The sequence below is a fragment of the Scleropages formosus genome, chromosome 9 (assembly GCF_900964775.1).
Source record: "Scleropages formosus chromosome 9, fSclFor1.1, whole genome shotgun sequence".
Taxonomy (NCBI): Eukaryota; Metazoa; Chordata; class Actinopteri; order Osteoglossiformes; family Osteoglossidae; genus Scleropages; species Scleropages formosus.
This window is the reverse complement of record NC_041814.1, coordinates 19,298,790-19,316,338: the sequence shown is the minus strand read 5'-3', so window position 1 is coordinate 19,316,338 and position 17,549 is coordinate 19,298,790. Positions and strand designations below refer to the sequence as shown.

Genomic DNA, 17,549 nt, shown 5'->3' with positions numbered 1-17,549 from the left:
AAGTTTTGAATAAAAAGCCACTCCTTTGCATTAAATAATATACATCCTTTTATAACGACGTAAATAACAATGTGTCGCCATTACGGGAGTTAGCCAAAGCAGAGTGCCTGCCCTGACACCACAAACAACAGGAAGGAAAATTGGAACCGCCTAAGAGAAAAATAAAATTTAAATTAAAAAAAAGACAGGGAAAACACTAAACCAGTACATGTCGATTAAAAACCGACTATAACAATTTATGTTAGTCGTTTTTCGTTGCGTCACTCCGTACACCGAAGTGGCCGTTTTCTGCCTCAGGTGAACAAAGACTGCGGGGCGCAAGGAGCGCTTCTAGAACTTTCGATGGACTTTTTAAATGCTCCCCTACCGCACTGTTCTGTTTCTATCTGCCTGACCGGAGCCCCTATCAGATGAATGAGTTTTTCTGACGCGTCTGAATAACGATAGAAGCACGATAACTTAGACTGCGCTCTTACGTAATTGCCATGGTGTCTTCCATTCACTAGTTTACATTTACAAAATTAAAATCAAGAATAAAAGAAATACTAAAACTACCAGTGATGCACGTTCACAGTAGCCTATACTGTTTTGCGCATGTTTCAATATTTAATCATTACAGTACCGTGTGTTGTTTTATCATAAAATTCATAAAGTTGTATTACATCAGTCTGCTATTTTAACATGTAGCAAGAATTAGTATAGTTCAGAGAGTAGAATGCGTTTAAAAACTTGTCTGAAGCATCAATTTTTGACAGATGAGATTTCAGTCTAAAAAAGTTATATGAGAATTACTTCATGACTTAAAAAAAGTTTTAATACAATTATTACCAAGCAGCATTTTAGCATGAAAGCACAAAATTTAGTACAATAATATGTGTAACCAAAAGGGCTGATGAGTGTTTTATGTTATTTCAATGTTTTCATTCTACATCGGTATTAACTTGCAGTGCATTTAGTCCAAGGAAAGCTTGTCCAGTCGTCAGTTTTCTTTCTTGCCAAATGAACTGACTGGTGAAACCCTGACATCTCGCCGAGCACCAGCTGCCCTTGGGTGTAACACTATGGCATCATCCTCTCCTGACTGCTGCTTCGCAAAGTTCACGAAGACCTGTGTGGCAACAAAGAAGAGAAGACTGAATTGACAGAGGATTGGAAGCCAGGAGCTTTCGTCATGATTTTGTAGTCCGGCTGAGTGAAATGCTACTGAACGAAATGTCAGATTGCATTATGCACAATTCCAGCTGCCCTGAAAACCTCTAATGAAATGACTTTCCGATGAATAAAATGACACTACTTTTTTCTGCGGTCCTGTTCGTAAAGTGTCAGCAGACAAAAAACCAACTGAAAGAAGTTCTGTTGTCATGTGAGTGCCAATATGCTGTATGAGGTGCTATCTAACTGTCCTCAGTGTTGCTGCCCAGGTCAAATGCTTGGATACTACTGACAATATCCACATCAAATACTGGCAAATAAAAGCAATTAGAAAAAAATATTATCAAGCAACCCATATACAACAGTTTAATATTAAGTGCATTTTAAAATTGCATAATTAACCTGTATATCTATCTGTTTATGTGTATAGTACTCTGTAATATGGGGGAGTACGGTGGCATGGCAGGCTTGGCCGGGTCCTGCTCTCTAGTGGGTCTAGGGTTCAAGTCCTGCTTGGGGTGCCTTGTGATGGACTGGCGTCCCGTCCTGGGTGTGTCCCCTCCCCCTCCAGCCTTGCGCCCTGTGTTGCCAGGTTAGGTTCTTGTTCACCGCGACCCTGCTTGGGACAAGTGGTTTCGGACAGTGTGTATGCACTCTATAATACACACACACATTTTCAGAACCGCTTGTCCCATACGGGGTCACGGGGAACCGGAGCCTACCCGGTAACACAGGGCGTAAGGCCAGAAGGGGAGGGGACACACCCAGGACAGGACGCCAGTCCATCACAAGGCACCCCAAGCGGGACTCAAACCCCAGACCCACCGGAGAGCAGGACTGTGGTCCAACCCACTGCGCCACCGCACTCCCTACTCTATAATACTGATATCATATTAAAAGGAGGAGGACAAAAAACATTGCTCAATATCAATAATGTGAGTGTGTATATACATTTCTTTGTGTTTTTAAAGTAAGGACCCTTCATGGCTACGTCTACTTGTGACTGGTACAGCACCTGATCAAGCGTAGTCTGTGAGACTGAGTAGTCTTCAATGGAGAGCTTCTCCTTATTGGCCAGTACCAGTTGGAAGATGCGGGCCAGGGAGGAGGAGGCAACTTCATACTGCAGGGTGTTGTGATGCTTCTCCCTGCGTACACAGTCAGGGAAGCTGGTCTCCATGAACGCTTCTGCAGTGCTCAGGTCTGGGGCTGTGTTTGGTTCAACTGCTCTGATCTTCAAGGTGACCATGTAGCCATCACCAAACCTGCACACATTAAATGCATACCACTGTTAAATGTGCACCACTGCTAAACGTGCCTAAAATCATCACTGCCTGCATCACTTGGTTAATGGCGCATAAAGTTTTTGGAGCCCAAAATCTAAAATTCTGGCTTTTGTCATGGGAGAAACTTCTGTGTCTTAGAAAACAAAAGTATTATGCGAAGTGTAAGCACTAGAGAAATGTGCTAAAGTTGTGTTTCAGCAATAAGAACATTAATCCAGTATAAATTCCCTACTGTGTAATAATTTGTCTTTACGTTTAGTAATAGCTGTCTAAAATACCAGAAAACAGGACTATAGATATGTGTTCAGGACGCACTGTACATACTTGTATTTGAGGTGCTGGATGGTACCAAGACATTTGAAGGTTCCATTGACCATAATAGCTAGACGAGTGCAAAGAGCTTCACATTCCTCCATGCTGGGGTGAAGCAACGGAGAAAAGGCAAAGTTTTTCAGGTTTGGTGGTACATGGCAATGAAAGTTGTATAACTTATATTCAAAGGTTACCCAAAGGTTTGATGAATAAATCATCCTTCACTTAGATGAATGTCACAGCGTAGACTACCCAGTTCATTGATGGACCTGGGTGGTGTTAAATTCAGAGGTATGGGGCTTGCCTGTGAGATGTCAGAACAACTGCTCTCCCTTCCTGAATGACACTCATGATGGAGTTCCACAATAAACGGCGCGAGTGTGGGTCCATGCCTGTAGTTGGTTCATCCTGAAGCACAGTAATGCAGTCATGATTCTTCTCTGCTCTATGAGTCTAATCTAAATTATGTGGAAAGCAGAAAATATTGGTTTGCCAAAATCAACTGAACGCTGCACTTTTCTCTTCAACCCCATCAGAATCTATGAAATCCAATGACTACCATAATCCAAGGACAATGAAGGCAAACGATTACAACACAATAAAGGAATAAGGCATATGACTATAAGAGCAACACAAACCAGCAGTAAAAGGGTAGGGCAGCCTATCATAGCAATAGCCGTAGAGAGCTTGCGCTTGTTGCCACTGCTATATGTTCCTGCACAGCGCCCTGCATACTCAGATAGGCCCAGTTTCCTGATTCCCCATTCTGCAACCTGTGAAAGGTGAATAGAAGCAAGGGCATTTGTCAAAATGTGACAAATCGTACCATTAATCTATACAGCTGCTCCTCGACTAACAACGGGGTTACGTTCCGATAAATCTGTCGTAAGTGGAAAAATTGTAAGTCAGAAAGAATACAGTACCGCACCTACCGAACATCATAGCCTAGCCTAGCCTACCTTAAATGTGCTCAGAACACTTACCATAGCCTACAGCTGAGCAAATTTAAGCAGGAGGCACGCGTGATGGGCGTTCAGTAGACATGATACGATGCGACAACACAAACTAAAAAAAATGCTTTCAACACAGTATCGGTTGTTTACACTTGCGGTTGTTACTCTTGTTCACGTAATCGCTACAGAGACCGCGAGTGTGGTTGAGTGGATGCTGTGGATCGCTGCCATCACCCAGCATCGGAAGAGAGTGTCATACCGCATATCGCAAGTGCGAGAATAGATCAAAATTCAAAGTAGGGATTCTAACGAATGCATATCGCTATCGTACCATTGTAAATTTGAAAAATCGGAATTGAACCATCGTAAGTAGAGGAGCATCTGTATAAGGCTATCTTCTGTTGATTTAATGCATTCATTGTATTTTTCTGTCATGTATGTTACTTTGTGGAAAAAAGTCTGCTAAATGAATAAATGTAAATCTTTTCAAAGGCAAACTCTAACAAGATTGCATCCACTTTAGTTTACTGAAGCAGCAGTGGTTTCAAAATCCCTACCAAACATATTCCTGAAACGCAACTCATTGTTCTAATTCAGGCGTTGTGTTTACTTCATTGTCCAAATCAGATATGTCAGTAGTCATGTGCAACTACTGTATAGAAATGGTTGTGGATTTTCAAAGAAAGTTTTGGGAAGCACTGCACTAAAGCTGCACAACACACTGACAGGATGAGAGCCAACTGAAAGTGAAAGTAAGCGGCAGGGGTCAACGCAGATGACAGGATGGTGACATGTGGGTTTTGTGGTTAAGCAGCATGTAAGGGTAAGCGTGAAGGGTCCGCTCACCCTGCTGACTTCAGACTCGGGAACCCCACGTAGACGAGCGTACAGATGCAAGTGTTCTTGGCCGGTCAGAGAGTCATCAATGGCATCAAACTGTGGGCAGTAGCCCATGTTCTGATGGACCTCCAGAATATTGGTAAGAATGCTGCAGGAGATGGTAGATTGGCATTAAAAGTAAAAGACATATTTAGATTTTTTCCCACCTGTACAACACTGAAAAGAAGGCCACAAATGCTGTAATGGGAAGTGTGCTGGTCTCGATTGTAATCTCTGCTTCAGTGCTGACCTTGCATCCAGTAATCCTGTATAAGGGAAACTGTTAAACATGTTATTTATTCAAAAGGAATTGCAGCTGATTTTTGCTTGCTCTGGAAAAAATCTCTCAAAGTGTTTATTCAGCTTGCCTGACCTTGGCCATAAAAATAAGTAATCTGTGGACGTAATACATCTACTAGTACCTGTAACCAGCAATGGTGGCATCCCCAGAGCTCACATCTGTGTCCCCTGTCAGCATCCTGAAGGTAGTGGTCTTTCCAGCCCCATTGACACCCAGGAGGCCAAAGCACTTTAGAGAGATTAGAGGCTGTTTGGTTCAAATGCAATACATTCCAGAGGAGACTGAAAGCGTTACCTATCACCCAAGAATGGTGAACGCCCCACAAACCTCCCCAGGGGCGACGCCAACGCAGATGCTGTCCACAGCTGGCCTGGTCTGACCAATGTATGTCTGTAGAGATAGAGGGGAGACTAGTCTGAGCCTGGTCCAGCTACTTGGTGATCAATACTTATCATCCACATGCAATGTCTTGATGATCGCACCTTGGACAGGTTTTTCGCTTGAAGGATGTCATTGTTTCTCGCCCCAATGTAAATCCTCTCTCTCTCCTCTGCAACATCTTCATCCTCTGCATTTATAGGCACTTTCCTACCGCCAGGACTGCAGGATGTGGCAAATGTTTTTTGCATGATTGTTCAGTTTGCGCTTATTTCTTCAGCAGATTGAAATATTTCACCTTAGTAATGCACGCTCAGCAAAAATAACTTACCGGCGATGAATAAAAAAGCGATACTGAATAAAAATATTCAAGATGAAATACACAAAGCCTTCCACCACCATGGAAACTAGATTTTTCCCAAGAAAATCCCAGCTGAATGGGTTCAGGCTATACTCTTCCCCTAAAAGTAGAAAAGAATTTGGGATTAGATGGGAACGCTTGCTGAGGTACGACACTGTTGATGGTCAGTTGCTGTAACGCCATGTAGAAATATGAATTTGAAATTGTGCATCGGACGCTGTTATTTCCACAACGACAAAGCTGTAAGTAAGGGAAGAAGGAGCTCACCGAAACGAGCATACACTTCAGTCACTGCTTGGTTCATAGCCATGTCAATCAGACCTCGGCCCAAACAAAAATGAGGAAATATAAGCAGAATGCTCTTCAGCAGCTCATTGAACTTGAGTACAGCCTAGAGGAGGAAGCAAAATGCTTTCGTTTGTGTACATCTACCAAATAAACACTTCACAACAGCATCTATAAATAGTTTTGCATTTCTGATTTTCGCCTTAGTCTGACCATCTACATTTTCGTGTCTGTTCTGCTGCATACAGCAGCCTCATCATTCTAAGGGGGGGCACTGGGTAGAAGGTGTGTTCTCATATTTGTATCGCAGCCTATTCTGCTGGAGTATTAGGATAGCTAACAATGAATGACACAATCTTCAGAGTTGGCAGCTGCTTGCTTGTGATCTGGCCTGTAAGTCTATACTTCCTCATAAAAAAATCATGGTACTGCTGACATTTTACCTGAAGCTTTTCTCCAAAGCAACTTACAATCATTTATACAACTGGGTCATTTAACTGGAGCAATTTAGTTTAACTACCTTGCTTAGAGGTATTGCAACTGGGATTCCAACCCGCAACTTTTGGATCCAGCAGCAGCACCTCTAACCACTACACTATCATCTGCCCCTGTGAGGAGCACTAAGGAAGTTCACACAAACGGACATTTAAGGTACTTCTTTGAGCAAAACATAAATGAGACTAAACAATTAGCTTTACACATCTATTTTGGGCATTTTCATTCATTGTTTTGACATATAATGCGAACACTGTTCTTACCTGGCTGTTCTCGAAGAGCTCTAAAATGAATGTTATGGCACTGCTGTTGATGCCAATGAACAGGTTAATGCACGCCAGTGCGACGTAGGCAGTACTCGGGATGTTAAACACATATGACATTGGATACATCATGGGTGTCACGGACCACCTGTATTCAGAGAACAGAGGTAGTGAACTCTTCTGTTGCTTTACTGATGCAATATTGGATCAACATGACTTTCCACTAGAAACAGGTGCATTTATTTCAATCCCAGCATGTCAAATAAGTACATTTTTCAGAGGACCATAGATGTCAACACAGTTTAAGTGCACATGCAGTACAAAGGGTAAAAGAAATCCTGTAATGAAGGTAAGACAAACATTTCAGTAACTCACCCGTAAAGAAGGAGTAAAGCAACCAGGGCACGGAGATTGGTTGGTGAAGTGTAGCACTTTTTATCAAAAGCAACAAATATTCCCACAACCATCGCAGCACTGACAGAATAGTTTATCTGGTGAAAGTAGAAAAACAGGAGTGGCAGTTAGTGTGATGTCCGCTCAGAAGAGATGTGGTGCAGAAACAGGAACGTGCTTTTGGTCGCTTGCCATGTCCCAGAAGAAATTGGCAGTCCAGTAGACAGCGGGACTGACACCACTGACAAACTGCAGGTGCTTGGCCTTGGTCACCCTCTCCTGGATGAGGTAGAGCACAAAACTGGCTGGGATGAAGGACATGGCAAAGATCACGCAGATAGCCACCACAGCATCCACGGATGTCTTCAGTCTACAGGGAGTTCAGGAGTACGTTGAAAATTGAGAATGAACCGTCGCATTGAAACAGATAAGATGTTTAGCAACAGAACCGCAGCAAACAAAAATAATTACAATTGAGGTGATGCGGCCCCACACTTGGCCAAACTATTACAAGTTCAGGTTCCAGAGATGAAACTGTCTTGTGTAATATGTCCAAGAAAAATGTACATCCTAAAATTGATTTTTTCAGTTGCCAAGAACCGTTGTCCTGTGGAAGAATGTGTTGTGCTGTAAATGAGCTTGCGCTCTTGTAAAAAATCCGCACAGACACTCACACGGTGACCTCGGAGAGCTGCTCCTTGGTGAGGTTGAGCGGATGGTTGATGGCAGTGATACCGTACTCGTTGAGGCTTGCATCTGGAGGCAAGCTTGCTCGGAGGATGGCATTGTTGGCAACGTTCATGAAGGACACCATCGCATGCCAGCCTTTGTTGTTGTACCACACCTGAGATGCAAAAGTAACAGTAAGCATACAGCACCTTGTATTTTCAAGGGCAATGAAATGCATAACAATAATGAAATCATATATTTTTAGGGGGCGCGGTGACGCAGTGGGTTGGACCACAGTCCTCCTCTCTGGTGGGTCTGGGGTTCGAGTCCCACTTGGGGTGCCTTGCGACGGACTGGCGTCCCGTCCTGGGTGTGTCCCCTCCCCCTCCGGCCTTACGCCCTGTGTTGCCGGGTAGGCTCCGATTCTCCCGCGACCCCGTATGGGACAAGCGGTTCTGAAAATGTGTGTGTGTGTGTATTAAACGGTATATTTTAGTGATTTGTAGAGAAATTTTTACAGCTGATACTTGCCTTGACATTATATTCGTTTTCCATATATTTTAAGAATGGTGCTATTCCTACAAGAGCAAGTCTTGAGTATTTACCCTGAAAAAAAGACTTCAGTCAGTAATGATAACATACATGCTCACAAACAAACAAACAAACATGCAAGCCCAATACCAGAGACGAACCCCTGTGACATTGAGCATGCGGCCCATCTGAATCAAAATGTCCTGCACAGCTTTGGGGTCCAGAACGAGCACGGGAAGGTGCCCGCCAACAGAGATGCCTCCGTATCTGAGGAATACAAAAAACAGGCTGGTGAAGTTCCAACAGGCTCCTAACCCTAACAGGCAGAGCTCAAGTGTTCAAGTGTCCAGCAGATGGAGGGCTTGTACTGCTTCATTTCCTTAGGGCAATTTTCCGCTAGACTGTAATCCTGTTTAATCCAAATCCATTCAGCTTCACCAGTAAATTAAAACTAATAAACAGCATTTCACAACTGTTATATTTGATTTCTGTTTGCCCTTTTGGGGGGGTATTTAAAATAGGGTTATCAAGATATTGGTGATACTTATTTGCTTGTAATATTAAGTCACAGTAAACATGGAACATTCTAACATCTTTTTTGCTGAAACAGTACCTTTGCTCATTCACCCAGTATTTGCTCTTTAAGCTGAAAAACAAATACAATGGCATTTTAATTGTAACAAAAATAATTAATAATTGTACAGTATTTAAATTTATAGTTTTACTTTTTAATCTTGATTACCAAAAAGAAAAAAAAAAACAAACTGTCTAATATATTATGAAAAAGGTGTTTTCCTTTCATGCCAATTCTTACCTGGCCCTGATAAGTGTGGGATAGGTCTTGACAAGGTAGTCTGAGATGTTTCTGCCCGTGAGGTCAAGCAGGACATCGCCAGTGGGCTGAATTCTCTATAACACATAAGGACTAAATGAGATATGTTGATTATTTTACAGTCAAGGCTTTCATACAAAGCAATTGAAATTTTACCCATTCGAGTAAGTATACTTCATTGGAAAGTACTTTTTTAATGGTACAACGGCAAGGCCACTCCTGGGATTAAAACAGGTAATGCAAAGGTCTTGGACAAAGACATCGTGCTACTTCATCACACTACTGTTTCTTGCTGTCCTTGAAAACACGGTAAAGCTGATCAAATCTGGCTTCAGCAAAGCTGCCCACTGCCAGGTCCACTCTGGAGACCACAGTGTAAGATGCTGCTGTACCCCAAACAAACAGACAGTGAAATATACAGTACTTCTATCACATCCCTCCCGAAGAGGCTGTTGTGGCCACAGTGCTGCTGCGTTCACTCAAGACACTGCACATCGTCCTTCAACCCTGCCAGGAACTCAGTAATACTTGCACTTCAGAGTCATCTGTGAAATGTTCCCATCTCACTCGTCGCACGTGATGTAACAAAAGAACAGTACGCAAAGAGGTGCGCTGCTCCGATGGAACGTAGTCGCAACATGCACCAAAAGGGCCTGTTGTCAAATCTATATATGCGTCTTCTGGAGTTTTTCCTTTTACAATTTAAGGTTAGGGGCAACTTTGTGGCTGGCTTGTCTGTACATTGTATGCCAATCAATGTAGGCTTGAATTCCAACACATTATAGCACCAGTACACATGCAGCTGGTGATCGATAATATGTTGTCACAGACACATAAACATATATTAAGTGAATTAAAAAAATCCTGCATTCCTGCTAGTATACGTTGATCCAGAGCTACTTTTTTTCATGTGAAATAGCTGCGATCCCATAACTTTATCTTGAAATGTGTGTTTAATTCTGTTTAAGGTTGCTGGTTCGAATCTCACCTACTGCTGCGGTACCCTTGAGTAAGGTACTTACCCGAAATTGCTCCAGTAAAAATTACCCAGCTGCATAAATGGGTGAATAATTGTAAGTAGAGTAACACTGTAAGTCAGTTTGGAGAAAAGTGTCTGCTAAATGAATATTTATTATGAATGAATGAATGAATATGTATAAATAAATAAATGTAAATATAATGTAAATTTGTTTAGTCAGCATAGAACTGTAAATGAAAGTCTGAAGAACAATGGTGTAGGTGTTTTATGTTTTTGTTTATAAAACACATACTCCGCATTTTGTTTAAATACAAGCACAGTTATGAACTGTATTTGTGTGGTCGCAGGAGGAAATGTAAATATTTTGTTGACTGATCATGATAACCTCCATGCAAACTAGATTCCTGAACTCAGTCGGCGAAATGGAGAGTTTATCGTCGCTGCGTAGTGGCCCGGTACACAGTTCCGCAGCAGTTCTGACCTGTGGTGGGGGGAATCCCCCGGCCCCCGGCGGACACACGGGGAGCATGGTGAGCCTTTCTCCTGTGCTGCACTGACAACTGGGAGAGGGTTCCAGCGCAGTCCACTGGGGTTCCAGCAACATCTTAGCCACATCTGGGGACACCTCAGGGGCCTCCCACGGCGTGGTGATGTTGTTGCAAGGAAAGTCCCTGAGGGGTAAGCACCACGTAGACTATACCGAAATGCTCCCATTGACACGCACATACGCTGCACACACGGCTCCTCGAGAAAGAACGTCTTTCGATGGAATTACATAACGAGATCAAAGAACAACTTGGAACTGGGGTAAACTGAGGATGGCAGAGGTGGATCACTTACTCCAGAGGTTCATCCAGCATGCAGCGTGTTCCAAACCCAGGCCTGTTTAAAAGCACCTCTCCGAAGTGTATCATCTCCGGATCCAAGGTGCGCTCATTGCTATAAGGCAGGATGTGACAGCATTAGCTGCAATGGGTTGTCACATGTGACATGCAGACACCAAACCAGAAAAAGTCTCAGAAAATTCACTTTGCTTGTTGAAGCTGGTAGTGTAGTGGTTAGCGCTGCTGCCTTTGGACCAAAAGGTCGCAGATTTGAATCCCACCTCCACATGTGCTACCCTTGAGCAGAGTACTTACCCTAAATTACTCCAGTAAAATTACCCAGCTCTATAAATAATTATTGGTAGCTGCACATTGTAAGTTGCTTTGGAGAAAAGCGTCAGCTAAATGAATAAGTGTAACAACAATTCAGTTGACAGCCACCCTCTATCACTCTCTTGTCGTACCTGAAAAAGGTGAACTGACGCCCATACATCCAGGGGCTGAGGGTCAAACTAGGATATTCACCAAATGGAGGAATGATGAGAGTGAACACCAGAGCCACTAGGATGAAGCTCGCAGGCAAAACAATCTAGAAAGAAGAAAACTTTTTGTTCAAGCGTGCTTCAAGTTTTAACCAACAAAACAAGAACTTGAGAACAAACAAAACAAAGAACCGCAGATATTCTGACCCAACTGAAGCAAGGCTGCGTTGAGTGAAGAATGCTCAACCCCACAGAGATTCTGACCCAACCAAAGATGTGTAACTGTTGTGTGACAGTGATTTAGCAGATATTGTCCTTGCTGCGAGTACACAGTCCCTTCTAGTACCTTCCCGGGTTTGGGAAACTGCAGTACCTGAGCGAGGAAATCCTTATGGCTCCGTGTGGCATGATGGAACCGTTTGACCAGCAAGGCGAAGAACTGCTGGAAGACCAGACAGAGGCCTTTGACCTGCCTGGAGCCTTTGGCATCAGTGCCCTCTGAGGGCCCAGGAACCCAGCGTCCCAGACCCTTTCCTAGGTCACGAGCTGCAGGACAGACAGGAGCAAAAGACTGAATTGAGGACTGAATGTGCAGCTTCTTTCTTTCTTTCTTCGGGGATGTGTATATCGGCAGAAGATTGATCTAAATTCCTTTGACCTGGAGTACTGTTATTGTTAGTGCACTTTATTTCATAGTGTTTTTAGTTTAGTAGTTAGTTATTGTGAATTGTACTGTAGTAGTAATAGTATATGTTGTATATGTTGTCCTCTATGTCACACTGTGGTCCAGGAGAAACGCCGTTTCACTCGGATGTATGTTCTAAACATATTGTGGAAGTGGCAGCAAAATTGACTTTGACTTTATTAGAATGATAATCGGAGTATATTCTAAAGTGCTCACTTTAGGCCAGAGCTACACTGTATATGTGTGCAATTTTCACCTCGAGCAATTTTGTCACTGTTGACAGATAAGTAATAATCGGTCCAAGATGTCAAAAGGACCGGGAATAATGAAGCAGGTAATGCTAACAGGAGTAGCTCACCAGAAGTATGTCAAACGCTGTACATACAGGACATTCTTTCCCAGTTACAAGAAAGCAACCTAACAGCTACAGAGTTTCAAGTCCTCCAGCTTCCATGGAAAAAAACAGTGAGGAAAGGAGTGAAAGACTGTTGAAACTACCTGGGTCAGATGGACCACTGCCATCTTCTCCGTCAGCAGTAACCTTGAGGAATATCTAAAAGACGATCAGGGCATATCCAATCAATTTTTCAACCTTCAGATGGTCACTGAGAGAAGCATTATCAGCAAAAATTGCTTGCTTGATCACACACACACACACACACACCATCTGAACCACTTGTCCCATACAGGGTCGCGGGAAGCCAGAGCCTAACCCAGCAACACAGGGCGCAGGGCTGGAGGGGACACAAGTCCATCACAAGGCACCCCAAGCAGGACTTGAACACCAGACCCACCGGAGAGCAGGACAAGGTCCAACCCACTGCACCACCATCATGCTTGATCAGGAAATGATAACTCTGTATACTTGGGTATGATACTACTTATGCTGTCCTTAAGAAAGATTATTTATTTTGTGCTGAAATTCAACACTGCACATTAGAATATTATAGACATGGCAAAATCACGGAGTGATATAATGATAACATAATAACAGCACACGCTCCACCTCCTCCAGTGATGTATCCGAGACTCCGAAGCTTGTCAGCCCGAGGTCAGACAGCATCTCCTCCAGCTCACGGAACAGGCTGGCATAGGCCCGGTTCTTGAAGTTCTTGTTCGGCAGCAGATAGGTCAACTCTTGACCAATCACATCGACCAGCTTGGCCTCTGGGACATGATGCTGGATCAGAGCAGTAATGATTTCCACATCCCCTGAAGGAAAGGGCGGGAGAATACCTTCTATGTTACGGTATTACATTCAAAGAGTTGAATTTTACCATCTACCTGTGATTCGCGCATCACATCTCGTAAGGCTCAAAAGGACTCTTTGAAATAGTCCTTTATAACAACGTATAACAGGACTAAAGAAATATGCGCAACATCAGTGCTCTTTTTCTGACTCTTTTTTTAATGCAGGTATGCAATGCCCAGTGTATAACAACTGCACAACTGAACAGTAGACATAACAAAGCTATGACTCTATTATTGGAGTCTTTCGATTGGTCATCAGAGATGTGGTTTTAAGTGCATCGTCACCATGGAATTGTAAATACCTTCTTACCATCTAGCTGTCGTTCTGAAGCCTTGGACTGGGACTGGGCATCTTCTTTATACTTAGTGCAGATGGAACAGTCGCAGGAGCACTCTGATGCGCAATCGCACTCTGTCTGTGAAAACGGGGCAGTGCGAAGGCTCAAAGGAGAATGCCGAGGCCCAAGACAAACACCATGCCGTGAAGAGGCTTGGGGGATGCACAGGTCAGGTGAAGGCAGTTCCCCACTCACCTCCTTGTGAGTTCCCCTTCGGTCTCCCATTCGACGTGCCAAAGTCAGATAGAAACCGGCACCAAAGCGGCTCTTCAGGAACAGCGGGGAGCCGCAGCAATGCAGCCGACCCTTCGAGACAACGGCTATGCGGTCGCTCAGCAGGTCGGCCTCGTCCATGTGGTGGGTGGTCATGATCACTGTACGGCCTGTGGAGAAAGAGGCCAGTTGCAGGTCAGTCATTTGTAACAGTTTAATTACTTATACTCGTTATGCAACTACAACGGGGAACAACACAGTATTTACCTGGCCGGTACTTTAGTAGAAGGTCCCAGATCGAACGGCGGGAATACGGATCCACTCCAGATGTTGGTTCATCCAGTATGACCACCTTGGCACCGCCAACAAATGCCATAGACACAGACAACTTCCTCTGCATGCCCCCTGACCAGTAAGAGTACAATGGGCTTTGGAATATGTTTACTGAATTCAGTAAATTCACTGTGCAATATTGGTTTTAAATCAAATATTTCTTTGTGGGGGGTGCGGTGGTGCAGTGGGTTGGACCACAGTCCTGCTGTCCAGTGGGTCTGGGGTTCAAGTCCCGCTTGGGGTGCCTTGCGACGGACTGGCGTCCTGTCCTGGGTGTGTTCCCTCCCCCTCTGGCCTTATGCCCCTGTGTTCCCGGGTAGGCTCCGGTTCCCCGTGACCCCGTGTGGGACAAGCGGTTCTGAAAATGTGTGTGTGTGTGTGTATTTCTTTGTGTCCACATTTCTATCCACTTGCCATTATGATGAAGTTACACTAATTGTCTGAGATTGTGGTATGCAACACATACATTTACATTTATTTATGTAGCGGGTTGGACCGGGTCCTGCTCTCCGGTGGATCTGGGGTTCGAGTCCCGCTTGGGGTGCCTTGCGACGGACTGGCGTCCCGTCCTGGGTGTGTCCCCTCCCCCTCCGGCCTTACGCCCTGTGTTGCCGGGTAGGCTCCGGTTCCCCGTGACCCCGTATGGGACAAGCGGTTCTGAAAATGTGTGTGTGTGTGTGTGTGTGTATGTAGGATACACTTTTCTCTAAAGTGACTTCCAATGAACTCTATGTAGTGTTATCAGCCCACACACCTTATTCACTCATCTTATTCAAGGTGACCTACATTGATAGATACACTACTTACAATGGGTCACTCATCCATACACCAGTTAAACACACTCTCTGTCACTCACACACTATGGGGGAACCTGACTAGAATGTCTTTGGACTGTGGGAGGAAACCAGAGCACCCAGAGAAAACCCATGCAAACATGGGGAGAACATGCACACTCCACACAGACTGAACAGGGATCAAACCAGTGTCTGCTCACACCACCCAAACGCTGAGACAGCAGCGCTACTCGCCGTGCCACCATGCCAATGCTGACCTGAGAGGTTCTGAGCCTCTTCGTCTCTCTTGTGGGGCAACCCCAGATCCTCCAGCATGCTCTCCACCTCCTGCAGGGCCTTGGGCAATGGCTGCCCCTTCAGAAGGGAGTAAAACAGGATGTGTTCTGCCACAGTCAGGCTGGGGACAGAGAGTGGGGATGTGAGCTGCAGTCTGTTGAGTATTTCCCATCATTTCAGGTGTTGCTATGGTGTTTAAAGGGCAACGGTTTTTGCAGCCTTGGAGCAAAATACATTACATGCAACTGTGCAATATCTCAAAGTGATGTTTGAGTGAACAAGTACAGGTATCTGCGAAGCTTTATTGATTTGTGGGAAAAGGAGCAAACGCACTGGTGAAACAGAATGTTGTGCTGGGGACACATCCCTAGACACTGGCGGATGGTATCCATTTCAGTGCGAATGTCCTTGCCATTGATGTAGGCGGTGCCTGAAGTTGGAGGAAACAGACCTGACAGGATGGACCTGGAATGAAAATTATGAAAAGACGCGCAGCAAACATGAGTGAGGAATGTGACATACTGTATAAGGCTCTGCTTAATAACCGTTTTAAATGCAACGGTGAAGGTGGCCAGCGACGTACATAGTAGTGGTCTTTCCTGCTCCATTCTGCCCCAGGAAGGACGTGATCTGTCCCTCATAGAAGCTGATGCTCAGGCCGTTGACCGCAGGCCTAGAGCCGCCACTGAAGACCTTGACCAGGTCCTGCACGGATACGCCCACGGGGAGACCCACTGGCTCCGTCTCGAAGAAGGACGTCCCTAGCGCTTGAGCCACAAGGTCAGTGTATTGGTGTCATTTAAAAGTCAGGAACATTTGCATCTCGTAAAACGTCTGCGCAGCACACACAGGCACCCAGGTCAATTCTCAAGTCAAAATGGCTCGCAAAGAACATTCCAAATTATGCAACCAGTCACAAAATACCTACAAGAAAGACATGCAAACAATTTGACTTAGATAGGACAGGAATGTTGCCTTATCTTTTCAGAACAAACTGAATCCATGACATAATGATTAACAGACAAGGAAAGTCAAGTGAAATCAAGCCAAGTAATCAAACAAACTCAAGGACACTGAATTCACACATTTCCAGGGCTGTCTGAGACTTTAGTGTAAGATTGACGGCATCCAGCGGGGGATTTCAATAACGCAAAGCCCTAAAATAATCGCAGGTTGTCTACAAAGTCTACATTTTCACTGTCTAAAAGTCGTGCGCAAAAAAAGTGCAAACTGCTCAGAGCAAATACTGACAACTGGCTCTGTTTACTAACTTACCTGGTGTGTGTTCCTCCTCGTCCTTCTTCTCCTCCTCCTCATTGTGCATCCTCAGCAGCTCCTCCCTCTCCCTCGCCAGCCGCTCGCGCTTGTCCTTGTGTTTGCAGCCCTTCCTGTCCAAAGGCCCCGGGATTCTCGTACCCTCACCGTGCCTCTCTGTGGTTTCGAACGCTGGGTTCTCAAACGCTGGCTTGTCTGTAGCTTCGTGAAGAGACACAGGTCAAACACAAGGCACGGTTCGCATGAGTTACATCGTATGAAATGCATTTGCTGATCTATTAAGTTATCGTATGTCCTGTATGTTACAAGCGCTGACCTGGCAGTACGGGTTCCTGTCTAATCCAGTATGACAGCTGCAGTGGGAAATAAAACGGCCGGCCTATTCCATACTGGCCTGTGCGAAACACACAGAGGAAACACTTAAACATACTGTAGCTTTATTCAAAAAAGCATCAGTTGACCCTGTAGAGTGTAACTAGCATTTTCTCTCAGTAATCAACAGTAGTTATAAAAGTATTACATGTAGAATTAGCCAGGAGCCAATGAAATACGCAACCGTTTGCAATAATTAACAGGTTTCTTGCTTCTAACGATTATGAGTGCAAGTTTAACCATTTTAAAGCTTTCCGAAGCTCCCACCTGGAAAGACATTGTCGAGATACCAAGCCAGGATGCCATACAGGAAGGTATCAAACCACATCATTTGGATGGATATGTGGAAGGAGAACTCGTCTCTCTCAAGAGGGCTGCTCTGGATGTTGTCCCACTGTAGACCCAGGCCCTGCTCTTCATACCTGGACAGGTACTCTGTGCCAAAGCCAAACGCCACCTGGGACAGCAGACTCTGTAATCACAGTAACTGGGACTGGTAAATGACAAAAAGACAGTAGGAACTTGTGCAATACATATTTTTTGCATCATTAACTAAACCCTGTATGCAGCTACTCGTGTAATAACTGGTTTATATGGTGGTTTCAGGTAAATTGACTGTACCCTACAATCATGCGTC

General features: G+C 44.4%; 1 protein-coding gene across 1 annotated transcript in view; it reads right to left on the bottom strand.

Annotated features, from left to right (window-relative positions):
- Positions 1-979: 979 nt before the first annotated feature.
- LOC108935395 (retinal-specific ATP-binding cassette transporter-like) overlaps positions 980-17,549 on the bottom strand; it is a 31,011-nt gene continuing 14,441 nt past the window's right edge. The window contains exons 16-49 of the mRNA XM_029254850.1: positions 17,180-17,384; positions 16,847-16,934; positions 16,121-16,146; positions 15,849-16,032; positions 15,599-15,730; positions 15,247-15,386; positions 14,130-14,267; positions 13,845-14,032; positions 13,622-13,727; positions 13,067-13,272; positions 12,559-12,613; positions 11,749-11,981; positions 11,358-11,482; positions 10,910-11,008; positions 10,551-10,740; positions 9,073-9,167; positions 8,872-8,904; positions 8,420-8,525; positions 8,259-8,333; positions 7,733-7,902; positions 7,251-7,428; positions 7,041-7,156; positions 6,666-6,813; positions 5,890-6,013; positions 5,593-5,722; positions 5,366-5,483; positions 5,211-5,273; positions 5,005-5,111; positions 4,550-4,691; positions 3,389-3,523; positions 3,055-3,158; positions 2,763-2,855; positions 2,168-2,417; positions 980-1,108 (exon numbers count right to left, since the gene is read on the bottom strand). Coding sequence (XP_029110683.1) covers positions 980-1,108; positions 2,168-2,417; positions 2,763-2,855; positions 3,055-3,158; positions 3,389-3,523; positions 4,550-4,691; positions 5,005-5,111; positions 5,211-5,273; positions 5,366-5,483; positions 5,593-5,722; positions 5,890-6,013; positions 6,666-6,813; positions 7,041-7,156; positions 7,251-7,428; positions 7,733-7,902; positions 8,259-8,333; positions 8,420-8,525; positions 8,872-8,904; positions 9,073-9,167; positions 10,551-10,740; positions 10,910-11,008; positions 11,358-11,482; positions 11,749-11,981; positions 12,559-12,613; positions 13,067-13,272; positions 13,622-13,727; positions 13,845-14,032; positions 14,130-14,267; positions 15,247-15,386; positions 15,599-15,730; positions 15,849-16,032; positions 16,121-16,146; positions 16,847-16,934; positions 17,180-17,384 — 4,431 coding nt within the window. The remainder of the gene's footprint in view (positions 1,109-2,167; positions 2,418-2,762; positions 2,856-3,054; positions 3,159-3,388; positions 3,524-4,549; positions 4,692-5,004; positions 5,112-5,210; positions 5,274-5,365; positions 5,484-5,592; positions 5,723-5,889; positions 6,014-6,665; positions 6,814-7,040; positions 7,157-7,250; positions 7,429-7,732; positions 7,903-8,258; positions 8,334-8,419; positions 8,526-8,871; positions 8,905-9,072; positions 9,168-10,550; positions 10,741-10,909; positions 11,009-11,357; positions 11,483-11,748; positions 11,982-12,558; positions 12,614-13,066; positions 13,273-13,621; positions 13,728-13,844; positions 14,033-14,129; positions 14,268-15,246; positions 15,387-15,598; positions 15,731-15,848; positions 16,033-16,120; positions 16,147-16,846; positions 16,935-17,179; positions 17,385-17,549) is intronic.